The sequence below is a fragment of the Takifugu rubripes genome, chromosome 21, assembly GCF_901000725.2.
Source record: "Takifugu rubripes chromosome 21, fTakRub1.2, whole genome shotgun sequence".
Taxonomy (NCBI): domain Eukaryota; kingdom Metazoa; phylum Chordata; class Actinopteri; order Tetraodontiformes; family Tetraodontidae; genus Takifugu; species Takifugu rubripes.
In genome coordinates this window covers 12275887-12287666 of record NC_042305.1, presented here as the reverse complement: position 1 = coordinate 12287666, position 11780 = coordinate 12275887, and the positions used below count along the sequence as shown (strand labels likewise).

The 11780-nt window shown below is 40.9% G+C and overlaps 2 protein-coding genes across 5 annotated transcripts; one reads left to right on the top strand and one right to left on the bottom strand.

The window, feature by feature from the left end:
• Positions 1-329: 329 nt before the first annotated feature.
• On the top strand, positions 330-5129 carry golm1 (golgi membrane protein 1). Of its 3 annotated transcripts, none has more exons than XM_011615561.2 (11): positions 330-526; positions 1053-1187; positions 1506-1685; positions 1775-1829; positions 1914-2016; positions 2093-2216; positions 2444-2588; positions 2701-2892; positions 3558-3716; positions 3829-3921; positions 4072-5129. In XM_011615561.2, the coding sequence occupies exons 2-10, from the start codon at positions 1059-1061 to the stop codon at positions 3918-3920; spliced, it is 1179 nt and encodes a 392-aa protein (XP_011613863.1). In that variant the 5' UTR covers positions 330-526; positions 1053-1058; the 3' UTR covers position 3921; positions 4072-5129. The 3 variants fall into 3 exon arrangements, with proteins under 3 accessions (XP_011613863.1, XP_011613864.1, XP_003974873.1); XM_011615562.2 differs by having other exon boundaries at positions 519-621; XM_003974824.3 differs by lacking the exon at positions 330-526 and adding an exon at positions 718-924.
• A 233-nt stretch (positions 5130-5362) lies between these two features.
• Positions 5363-11624, bottom strand: naa35 (N-alpha-acetyltransferase 35, NatC auxiliary subunit). 2 transcript variants are annotated; one of them, XM_003974780.3, is made up of 23 exons: positions 11513-11624; positions 10489-10617; positions 10327-10360; positions 10046-10160; positions 9854-9928; positions 9209-9376; positions 9033-9099; positions 8919-8962; positions 8765-8815; positions 8573-8656; positions 8367-8481; positions 7989-8167; positions 7696-7755; positions 7508-7614; positions 7358-7424; positions 7146-7244; positions 6872-7050; positions 6660-6796; positions 6507-6574; positions 6289-6429; positions 6061-6183; positions 5889-5969; positions 5716-5775 (listed from the first exon to the last, which is right to left on the bottom strand). In XM_003974780.3, exons 2-23 carry the CDS (start codon positions 10607-10609, stop codon positions 5716-5718), a joined length of 2175 nt encoding a protein of 724 aa, XP_003974829.1. In that variant the 5' UTR covers positions 10610-10617; positions 11513-11624. The 2 variants fall into 2 exon arrangements, with proteins under 2 accessions (XP_029684910.1, XP_003974829.1); XM_029829050.1 differs by lacking the exon at positions 11513-11624 and having other exon boundaries at positions 5363-5775; positions 10489-10609.
• Between the last annotated feature and the right edge of the window lie 156 nt (positions 11625-11780).

The following is an 11780-nucleotide window of genomic DNA, read 5'->3' as shown; positions in this document are numbered from 1 at the left end:
ATAATGTACATAACAAAATATTTTTTTTCTTTTAGTGTTGTATATCACTGGCTGCTTCTGCAACCCGTGAATTTCCCCAATGTGGTATCAATAAAGTTTTACCTTATCTTATAAAGCTTTCGTTAAGTGTGGCTAATCAGAACAGGCTGCTGCCTTGATTTCGCTCGGGAAATTCGAAAATGTATTATTCAGTGACGGGCCAAATAACATTTGGTCTGAAAAGAATGACTATAAAACTGTTAAATTGAGAATGAATAATCTCGCATAAATAACTCACAGATCATCTAAAGTGTTGAAGCAGTGAATTGACAGTCCGCTCTTTAGAACCACATTTTCCTATTGCACCCAAAGGCAGCACGGTTTGAATGACTGTAGTTTATTGCTTTACTGTAATAGATGTAGACTAACCTCGAGAAGGAACGGTTTTGTTGGGGAAAGAGACGCTTGGCAATATTATAAATCACGCAGTCCAGCGCAGGTCTCCTTACCGGAGCCCACATTTATTTCCTGCTTTGCGTGGTTTCGGGTAAGTGATGGAATAAAGGAGAAGCTACGTGGCTAACGCGTTAGCTTACAGCGTAGACGTAGAGTAGCAACATCTCTTTTCCGGATTGAGCCAAGGTGAACGTTGGCTATTTTGCTACCATTTTGATGGGATTGGCTAATTTAAATCACACGGTTAATTGTATGCCCCTTTTTCATACTGTTAAATGGGCACTACCAATCTAAATTCATGAGAACTCTCCATTGATCTCAGCGACGCTGGGGGGACCAGACATTGCTAAGCTACTCACTGGCTGTTTTGTTTAACCAACAATAATTAACAGCTAGTGGATTCGATTTCTGCTGGCAACCTGTTGTTGACTTCAATATCGGCACAGTTTCCTTTTTAAGACAGACTGATAGGGAAAAAAGGTTTTTAAAGTAGGTCAATCGCAAATGCAAACCTTTCCTACAGCTTTAAGCTATTTGTTCGTACGGGAGTATTTCTAATGTATATAGTTCAGAAACGAGCAGAGTGCATGCTGACCTTGGTCTTATTTCATTTGCAGATAAGTATGGGTGCACTTGGAAACGGTCGTCGTGGAGGAAGATCGCCTCCTTTACTGATCGGTGCCCTGATTGCCTGTATCCTGGTTCTCGGCTTCAACTACTGGGTTTCCAGTTCCCGAAACCTGGAGCTGCAGGTAGCCCAGGACCCCTAAAAAAAACGTTTTAATTTCTCTAATGTTTATATCGTAGAGACAAAAAACAAAAAACTTTTTAATTTCTCTAATGTTTGTTTTCGCTGTCCAAACGAATTCATTTGCATGAAATTCAATCTGATTTACGTATTTTGGACTGTGGAGGACTGAAACATTTAAATGAGAGGACTGAGAAATCCCAAACAAAGTCTGGAAGAGGATGCAAATTCCACACAGATGGCCCGACTACGACACTTGTGTACAGCGATGCCGTAGTTAACCAAACACCGAACATTAATTGTCTTTTTATGTATGATACAGACTAAATTGTACGACTTGGAGAGCCAGGTGAGACGTGGAGCAGCGGAAAGAGGAGCTGCGGAGATGAAAAAGAACGCGTTCCAGGATGAGCTCCAGAGACAGAAGGAGCGCATGGAGCACATGGAAAGCTCCTACAAGAAACAACTGGAGGGAACCCAGAACACATGTACCCAGGAAAAGGTGCACACAAAATCCAATGAGTGTCTGAAACTGTCATTGATACAAACATGGGAAAAACGACAATATGGACAGTTCTTTTTTTCTTCCAGGGCACCCTGCAGAAGAATATTTCCTCCAGTACCAAAACCGTACAGCAACTCAAAGGTAACGAATCAAAAGGCCCTTTTCTCTTGACAGGAAAAGTATGAAAATGTTGCTGTTTATGTTTTGGCTGCATTTGCGCTGTAGGACAACTGAGCCAGCTGAACAACGACCTGGGAAAGCTTCAAAAGGAGCTGCAGAATTGCCAAGGCAACATTAAAACCCTCAACAAAAAACTCATTTATGACATGTAAGCGCCGCCGCAAGTATGCACGAAAACCACAAGTATTTTGTATTTTTTAGGTCATATTTGTGTGTCTGTGTAGGACTCATTGCAATGCAGAGCTCAAGTCCCAGAAGGAGCAGTGTGATAGTAGAGTGGCAGCAGCTGAATCTGAAGCCATCAAGAAATTAAAGAACCCTCTACCCCCTCCAAAGAAATCCTCACAGGCAAGAAGACATTGATTTATATGACTTGCTGAATTAAGAAAGAAGTTTTCTTTTTTTGCAAATATATATTTTATTGATGCAGATGCAGAATCTTTTTATTTTGACACCAGGGTGTCAAAAACTAGTAATAGACCAGTTTATGGACAGCTCATAGATTCTGTGAACTTTATAAAAAAGGGCTGCGATGACTCCAAAGTTAATAATCTGAGTGGATATTTTTTCCTCAGCTGGAAAACACACTGGATAAAGTGGACAAAGTGAATGAAGCTGCATACGAAGAAGTCAAGGCACCCAATGATTTGAACCAGACAGCAAGTCTCACTCTGAATGAAGCCCTTGAACTGCTAACCAATGACGTTATTGTGGAGAAAGGTAAAGAGCACAAATACCTTTGGAATCTATCTAGCTGAAATTTAACACATAAAATTGCACATTAACTTCTTACTTGGGCTTTGCACTCTGTCTGATATCCTGTCTTTCTCAGCAAAAGCTTCCTCCAAAGAAGAACCACATTCTGTTCCTCCAGCTGCAGCAGACAAGGCGGATGGCTTACCGCCGCCACCAGAGGGCGCTGTCTTTACAGATGAGGCCGAAGCGGAAATTTTGAAAAATAATCTGGCTGAAGATGAAAATTTTGAAGTCATGGACCTTCATGATGAGGCTGCTCAGACACAAGGCAAGAATAAAATAGTTACTGATTTGACATTGCAACTAGTTTTGGGTTTTTTAAAATTTTGGAGCTGGTTTATTAATAACCTTACCACGGATCAGCTGATTAACAAAAGACAATGATTTGACCCACGGGACGATATATCAATCAATCAGTCTTTATTTATATAGCGTCATTTACAATCAAAATTGTTTCTAGGCACTTTACAGAATCCCAGGGCCTGACCCCAAACAAGCAACAGTAGCAAGGAAAAACTGCCCTTTAACAGGAAGAAACCTTGAGCAGGACCGGGCTCATGTAGGGGGACCCTCCTGCTGATGAGGGGCTGGGTAGAGAGAGAGGAGAAGGGGGAGGACAAGTAGAGGAGAGAATAGGCAGAGATCATGGAAATACATTAATTATAACAAAGTGCTGGTGTAAGAGTTGAGTGGGTCAGCGGGGTCGGAGGTCAGCAGGTCAGCGTACAGCTGTGAAGGTGGCGATACCTGTAGATGGAAACAGAGAGAGGAGAGGAGGGGCAGCCCCGCGGGGTGACAGGCCTGTCAGGTGCTCATGTTTCTGGACCCCGGCAGCCTCGGCCTATAGCAGCATAACTAAGATGTATATAGGATTCTCAGTGAAGACGTTGTGAAGTTGTATTTTTAAATCAAACAACTTCTTTATTCCTCCAGAGAGGGAGTCTGATCTGGAAGGCATTTTGATGAGCAAGAACGGAGAGGAGACTCCTCCTGCTCAGATGCCTGATGAGCCAGTGGAATATTTGGCAGAAGAACAAGGAGTGGGGGTGCTCAATGAGGAGAAACAGCCGAAGAAACAGCCTGAGGATATAGGTACTGTACATTATCCATATAGAGTATAACTGAGGAGATATGAGACACAGGAGAGAGGTGATTAACAACCAGTTCTGATTGTGTGTCACAATCACCTCTGCTTGATTTTCAGACTTGGAGCAGGAGCTCTCTGACTATAATGGAGATGATGAGAATGAAGGAGAGTTTGAAGCAGACAAACAAGCTCAGCTGGCACAAAATTAAGGTAAAAAGCTAAAATACACCCCAGCTGCTGCTGGAGCGTAGGATTTTGTGGGTGATGGCGAGTTGTGTTTATGATACAATGATTTGATGATGATTTGATACCCATTTGGATGATCGTGGCGGCAGATTAAAACTGTTTGTTTGTTTTCAGGGTTCAAAATAGATGTTGGTGGAGTCTTCATACCACAAGTAGAAGCGGGAATAGACACGCAAACTCAAGTTGGGAGCACTCAAGACAAAGGAAACCCCGGTTCCATCTGCTGTGGACCTCAAAAAGTCTAATCCTCTCTGACCCTTGCAAACATTAAATCAGTCAGGATCATCGATTTTACTTTGATCATAATATGTAAATATCAGGTATGTGTGCCCACTAATCCACCAGAGGCCTTTTCTCAGTCAGCAGAATCCACTTGCTTGGTCAGCTGCTCATGAACAGACTCAGAAGAGACTCTTGAGGTCAGTGGCATTGACCTGCGCCATGAAAAATATGCCACTGGACTCAATGCAAAATATACTAAATATAGACTGTACTGAGATTCTTGGGTAAAGTCGTCACTCCGATGCTATAACATGAGCAATAACATCAGACAACTGTTGCGAGAGCGTCGATATTCTGGATGGTTTCCGTGCCGACAGACAAGTAACTGCTGTAAATGAAGTGTAGAAGCAGCGCCTGTTGCAGTTGAAGGCTCTTAGAAAATCCAGAGATGAAGATGTGGTTCTGGTTCTTTTAAGATGAAGTAGACTCCAAACATTGGGGAAGGGGTATTTGTTGCCTTGGTGATCACAGAACAGATATTTGATGTGCTGTGGATTTTAATGGGGGGTGTGAGGTGCTGTACAAATGGTGAAGGAAACTAAACTTGTCCCGGCTGATGTCGCTCAAACTGGTTTTGGTCCAATACTTTTACTGGTTCTCTGCATTTAAACATCGACAAAAAAAATCTTGTCCAACGGGTGAGCATGATTTCTTTTTCTTAATTGGGATGTAGTTAATTTTGCAAATATCCAAATGCAGATAAAAGGGTGATGTTTGATCTAGTTTAGAACAGCTGCTCGTCTTTCCGTGTGTCAGTGTGTGCGTACCCCTATTTTTAATCACTTGACCTGAAGAGAAAATAATGTTCATAATAACAAATTGTTTTTATAAATTAAATTATGAAACTATTGATGATATAAGGAAATAAAATCATGTTTGTTGGAACTACAGGAGGTGCTGTGATGCATTTTTTGTTTTTGAAAGACAATCTCTGTTGGTGCTCATAATACACCATAGATAGATAGATAGATAGATAGATAGATAGATAGATAGATAGATAGATAGATAGATAGATAGATATGCATCTTTAGGTTGCCACGCAGGAACACCTAATCTGTGCGGGTTGAGGGGAACCGGGGTGTTTGGTAAAAATGTGGCTGAAATAAAGTGTGACAGGACGCTGTTGCCAACAAAACATTTTTCATTCACATGAACACAAATCCATCTTTTGCCATTCCATCTGAAATTTCACCAAACTGTCCCAAGGCAGCTCTTAAAATAATTTCGTTGACCAGCTCTTTGGAAAAGTACGCTTGACCTCTTTCAAAAACACACACACGTGGATATTATCAACTGTTTCAGTCTCCAAGTTTTGCAGTCTGGTTCCTCGTGTTGCTTCCTGTCTTGTGAAAGAACCACAGAGTTTGACTGACACACACGCATGTACACACGCACGCACACACGCACGCACACACACACAGTCTGGGCGTGGACTGGATCGCACTTGTCCTGGTGGTGGTAGAGTGCACAGCAGCATCAGATGATCTTGACCACCGGAAAGTATTTATGAGCTGAGAAGTCAAATTCTGGAAGCACCTGGAGATGAGCAAGGCAAGGAAGGCACTGTAATCTATACATTTACATTCTTCATCCTCCTTTATGTAGCAGCTTTAATATCTTAGCATCCACTGAGCTAAACACTGCATTACCTTGATGTCCTTTTTGTGCCCTCCAGCAAGGAGCTTTGTGACAACAATGTTGGGTTTGGCCACCTTCAGTATACGGTTCACCTGTTGATCATTGATGAGATACTTGTGATGTAAACCTGATTTATGAAGAAACACTGTAGCAAAATGGAACATGTGATCAGCAGGGTCTGACCTCAGGGTCTGGACTCAGCACATTTTCTAAGATGAGCTTGGCCTGCTGGAAATGTTTACTGGCAGCCAGGTAGAGGTCAGAGGAGCCTGGTGGAGGATTGTATTTCTTCAGATCAGACATCTCCTGGAAAGGGCAGGGAGGAGAGCATCAGGGTAAAGAAACTGGAGTTTGGCTCACAAAAAAGCAGAAAATGCGATTAAAATGTGAAGACTGCGACTCCTCGAGTACCTTAAACTGAATGTAGTGCACAGGCGGGGGAGTGACCACGCTGTTGAACGGAGCAAAGCGATGCTCGTAGCGAACCTGCTCGCTGTCCAGTTCAAACTGGGGCCGTCGCACCTTTCCATCCATATCCAGAGCCACCATAGTCTGCCGACAGACAGAAACAGTGGAGTTCCAATCCTGCATGTTGCTGTTTGTGCAACAAAGGTGAATCAACAGCCTACCTTGTACATGCCAGCACACATGTTCTGGTAGGCTTGACTCATGGTGATCTCCTTGCTGAGAGGACGAACTGCAGAGGAATTCATCATTAGTACTAACCAAGAGTATCACATGCAGCTTTACTGATCCAGTAAGTCTGGGGAAAGGGGGGTTACTTTTTTTCTTCTTCTTGGTCTTTTTGCTGCTGCGTCCTTTCAGCTGTTCCTCCAGAATCCGCTCCTCTGCTATCTGAGATGAGTCGGCTCTGCTCAGAGTGGACATCAACCAAGCGTACAGGAACTCTGACAGATACCTACAGTCGACAGCAGACAGTCACGTACCAAAGGGAGCCTGAAGGGAAACTGCGGGGTTATGTGTGTGCTCTTACCAGTAGATGTAATAATACTCGTGCATGCTGTACAGCTCCAGTTCAAAGCCGCTGAGCAGGTACTGGATCATGATCCTGAGATTATGGTACAGGATCCAGGTGCCCAGGCAAGCTAGATGCTGTCGTTGAGGCTCAAGCTTCATCAGTAAGCTATGCAACGCTGCGTCCACCTTTTCTGCCTGGGGAAAGGAGAAACTGAAGGTAGTCACATGGTCATTTCTGAGTAGCGGCAGCTGCTTTAAAGCTGCCTCTTCCGGCTACTGCTGCAATTCACCTCATCCTGCAGTGTGGCAAACTCCTCAAGGATGTGGCCGAGTTTATCTCTTTGTCGAGCACGATTGTGCCCATGGATTTGGATAAGGCTGCAGAATGGCTGCAGGGGGAATTGACAACAACAAAACAATATTAAAACCCTTTAATCTCTCCTTGTAATCACTACCGTTTACTCAACAACCTGACAAGGCACAAGAGGCTTTTGTAACATACCCTGGTGCAGTGTGTAACAAAGGAGTCGATGTAGTCTTTGGCCTGGTGGTTGTTAAACAGGCAACACCTGGACAGAAATGTGTAAAGAGATTATCAGAGGGCCAAATCAACACTAATCAACCTTTAATCAAAAGTCAAACAGAGCCTTACTTGTAGGACAGGACGGGTGGGCTGACAAAGTATCTCAAAGCATCTTTAATCATGTCCTGCATCAGGTGGGTCCCAAATACTTTCTTATTGTCAATCAGGAATGTTGTCTGCATTCAGGATATAACCAGTTTAGCTTACATAAAATACTGAATTTTACTGAAAACATTCCTTTCGCCTCAGCGACTCACCTGAAGAAGAGATCTAGAGAGCACGCAGGGAGACTGTTCGCTGAACTCACAGAAGAAGTCCTGATAAAAACACATGTGTATTTATGTCATTGTATCAAGTGATGAGGATAGTGCCACCGTGTGTTTCAAAGAGGAACTGCACGTTACATTTTTAGACGAATTATTTATTCTGTTTGCGCTGCCGAGCTAAATATAATTTATTTTGAGGATTATATATATATATATATATATATATATCCAACTGACTAAGGAAGTTGTCTTTTTCTGTTTTTAGGTTATGCATTGTTGTTTACCAGTATCCCATGAAGGTTGGTGGTGTTGATCACGTCACAGACAGCTTTAATCCTTTCTATGAGTTTGCCAAAGTAAGCTGCCATCTCTTCCCTCTTGATGATTTTGGCATAGCGAGGAAACGTAGGCGGGAGAAGTCTCTGGTTTACCAGGGGCTCGAAGCCCATCATAATCGGGTGATCTGCAAAATTGGATGTTAAAGATGTTAAAGCGTGTTTTTGCAATTAAATGTCACAACTGGTGAACAAAAATACTCTTGTGGTCAAATGTCCAAAATAGATTTAAAACCAGATTTTAGGAGTGCGTGCTGGGTTGGGGCAGCAGAGCTTGGAGGTGTGTGTGTGTGTGTGTGTGTGTATGTGTGTGTGTGTGGGACAGACCTCCTTTAGTGGTGTCATTCTGTGACTGGATGCCATGCTGGATACTGGAATGGATGGAAGGTAAGAGGTCTGCTGCCTGGGCCACAAGCTTCTGGGCTTCAGCCACAGAGCTGGTCTGATTTTTATAAAATGAATGAACAAAGAAAACGTCACATCCAAATCTGAAATCCCTTTAACAGTCTGACGTGTTTATGGCAGTGTTTTACCTCCTTCTTGGTAAAGGTGATCAGCGCAGTAAGGAGAAGTCGCGTAAACTTGATTCTGTTGAAAAGTGCCAAACACTGCTGATGCTGTGAAATCAAAATATTAGGACATTAATCCACCTGTACTTATAAAATAATATTATTATTGTTGTATTTAAAGCTCATTTATAGATATTCCATTTTTACCGTACGCACCTCCAGCTCAACCTCTGGGTTTCTCTGCTCCCCCTGTCGACTGCGTGTGCTCTGAACAGTAAAAGAGAAAAAATAAGAGAAATATTTGCAACTTTATAACGCTATTTTATTTTCATTATAAAGTTTTTGGATAAAATTAGCCTGGAACAAATACCTTCACTTTCCTCTGCAACTCATCCTCCACATCTTTCAGCATACCTGCAAGGAATCACCATGGTTACATGCACAGCTATAGAACTGATCAGGTATCATAATACAGAACATTTACCGGTCACTCGCAGGTCTGTAACATTATTTGCCATCTTGAAGCCATAAGTCATAGCCTGAAAATCTTCCTAAACACAAATATAAATTATATCATAATCAGCATAGACTTATAAAAATATCATAAAAACCTGTGGACAGTTTAAATTCATGTTTGCACATTCATAAATCATCCCTTACCTCCTCAAAGACGGCAGCCTTGTTGATCTTCTCTCTGGCGATGTCACACACCTTCAGGATACCCAGGGCAAATGCTTTGAGGGCTGGCTCCTCAATCAGGTCGGGGTTATGAACATACAGACAGGTGAAGACTGTCTGAGCCAGGGAGTGACCCTCTAACCACGTTATCTAGAAAAGGTTATCAAAGAGCTCCATTTTCAAACAAACCAGTTATCCGACATATCTAATGAGCGAAAAATACAAGACTTCACTTTTATGGTCCAAAAGACAGGATCAAAGGAAACCACAGCAGAGGTGAAGAAAGAGATCATAGTGAAGCACAAAAGTAACATCCTGATCCTATGTTCCATATGAGATTAATAATTATATTCTAATTATTATATTCTAATTATTAATTTGACACAACATATTGTGCATGTTTATTGTTTTTTATTGGCCATTTGTGCATGAAATACAACTAAAGAGTCAGGAACAAACCAATCTATTCAAAAATAATTGATATGGAAAAATCTGATTCCATTTTCAATAAATGGTTTAATTACATTTAGGAATGAATTCTAATACATTTTATTTTTAATCCTAAGAGTTTCTAAATTATGACCAGAGTCATATTCCACATACATTCTGCATATATAATAAACTCACCAGACAACAGAAACATGTGTCTATAATCCCGATGAGTTCTGGGAGACTGAGGTCTTTCACCTTGATGGCACCTTCCTACAAAAAAACACAAGAGGAACTAAAATAACACTTTCATATAATTTTAAAAATGCCTAATTTAAATTCATGAATAACAGTTTCATAAGATACTGTTTTGATGAAATGAGAGCGAACCTTGATTGCTTGTTCCAAGTTAAGCACTTTCCGGTTGACCTGGTTTCCAATCATTCCAGCATCCATCTTAGGATCCATCATCTCTATGGCTGACATGGCCTCAAACAAACCAAATCTACAACAGAGTTATTATATGAGTACAATTGTCGGCAATGTAGAGGCTTTAGAAATGACATGTATGTGTTCATGGTAACAGAAGAAAGCATTTTAGTACCAGTTATGAAAACACTGTTTTTTAAAAGGTTTCAAAAACAACTCTTCATGATGTATTTCAAACTTACAGTTTGTCATGAAGCAACTCTCCAAGGTTTAGCTCTGTATCAATGATAAGGAAAAGAAAGACAGCTTATCAATTCATTTTAAAAAGGTACACACATAAGGAATCCCCCCCCAACACACACACACACACACACACACACACAATACACCAGTAGAGCCTGTACCTTTGCATGCACCCTTAAAATCATGAGTAATATCAACCCAGTTGGCATTGTTCTTCATCTTGTCTGGGATGCCCAACCCCCAGCCAGAGTCATCATCCTCAACTGATGATTTAATCACCATGGTGACAACTGAGGACAAACACAAACAATTACAAATAGGAATAGCATGGTGAAAGAAATTCTGCCATTAAAACCTTCTACTTATCTGACCGGTCCCTAGAAATGCATTCGACATAATATACATAGATATCATAATACAAAGATAGCATTGTGTCACAACAAAAAAAATCTATCAGACAAATAAGGCTGTTGCAGAGCTAAGGGTTAGCATCTACTTTATTACAATGGCAGGTATTAGCCAGTATGTATTTGCTGACAGTTTTAAACTTTGCAAACACCGCACAGTCCTTACCAAGCTTGAATTCAAACACGTAATGCATTATGGCGATGTTAATATTCCACATAGATGTTTAAGTTCCTGCCTCTCAGTTTCAAAATGCAAAAAACAACCAAAAATGAATAACAGCAATAATATATAATATGAAAAGACTTGAAGGTAAATAATTAAATCTCATTAAATCACACAAAACTATTAAGTACAGCCTGTATGTAAGTAACAACTTAAAGTCAGAGGCAAGTATTGCAAAGGATCATTTAAAATAATATAAGAACATGACGTTTTTTTCCAGCAACAGTCTGGGAAGCATAGATAAAGACTTCACGGTGAAGCAAACACGTGATTCGACTTGTTTTTGTTGTTTTGAATTGGTACCGACTGCTTAAAAGTGCAAACCAGTAAATAGTTCAGGTTACTTTTAAATGGTTCTGAGAAATATTAATGAATTCTATCAGTAAGCTAGCTACACAACCTCAAATTAGCGAGTAAAATCATGTGCGGCAGTGAATGATTCTTGACATAACAGCAGAAAAGCGCTTATTTAACGCATTATTTATCTTAAATGTCTTGATAATTGATGGCTGCGACTAGCAGAACACAATATTTTCGTTGCGAATTAGCACCTACCTCAGTATTTTGTAAATACCATGTAGGTAGCTTCTCCAGAGTAAAGAATGGCGCATAAATTGGACGTCATAAGGTACTGTCATCCTGGGATTTGTAGTTCTTATTCACGAGGCTTAACAATAAATGGTTAAAATGACATATAATCTGCAATAAAAACAACAATAACATGGTAGTTATATTTAGCTAAATTAATGTTTTATAGTACCTTGGATCAAGCTGGAACGTGTATCCCCTTGTTACTTTATAAAAGCAGTACATTAGTTAACCA

Excerpts from the sequence above, each read along its gene's own strand:
- golm1 (XM_011615561.2), top strand. The coding sequence starts at position 1,059 with ATGGGTGCACTTGGAAACGGTCGTCGTGGAGGAAGATCGCCTCCTTTA. Across the intron at positions 1,188-1,505 it reads CCCGAAACCTGGAGCTGCAG|ACTAAATTGTACGACTTGGA; the intron begins GTAGCCCAGGAC and ends TGTATGATACAG. Across the intron at positions 2,893-3,557 it reads TGAGGCTGCTCAGACACAAG|AGAGGGAGTCTGATCTGGAA; the intron begins GCAAGAATAAAA and ends TTATTCCTCCAG.
- naa35 (XM_003974780.3), bottom strand. The coding sequence starts at position 10,609 with ATGGTGATTAAATCATCAGTTGAGGATGATGACTCTGGCTGGGGGTTG. Across the intron at positions 10,361-10,488 it reads TTTTAAGGGTGCATGCAAAG|AGCTAAACCTTGGAGAGTTG; the intron begins GTACAGGCTCTA and ends TCATTGATACAG. Across the intron at positions 6,184-6,288 it reads TGCACTACATTCAGTTTAAG|GAGATGTCTGATCTGAAGAA; the intron begins GTACTCGAGGAG and ends TGCCCTTTCCAG.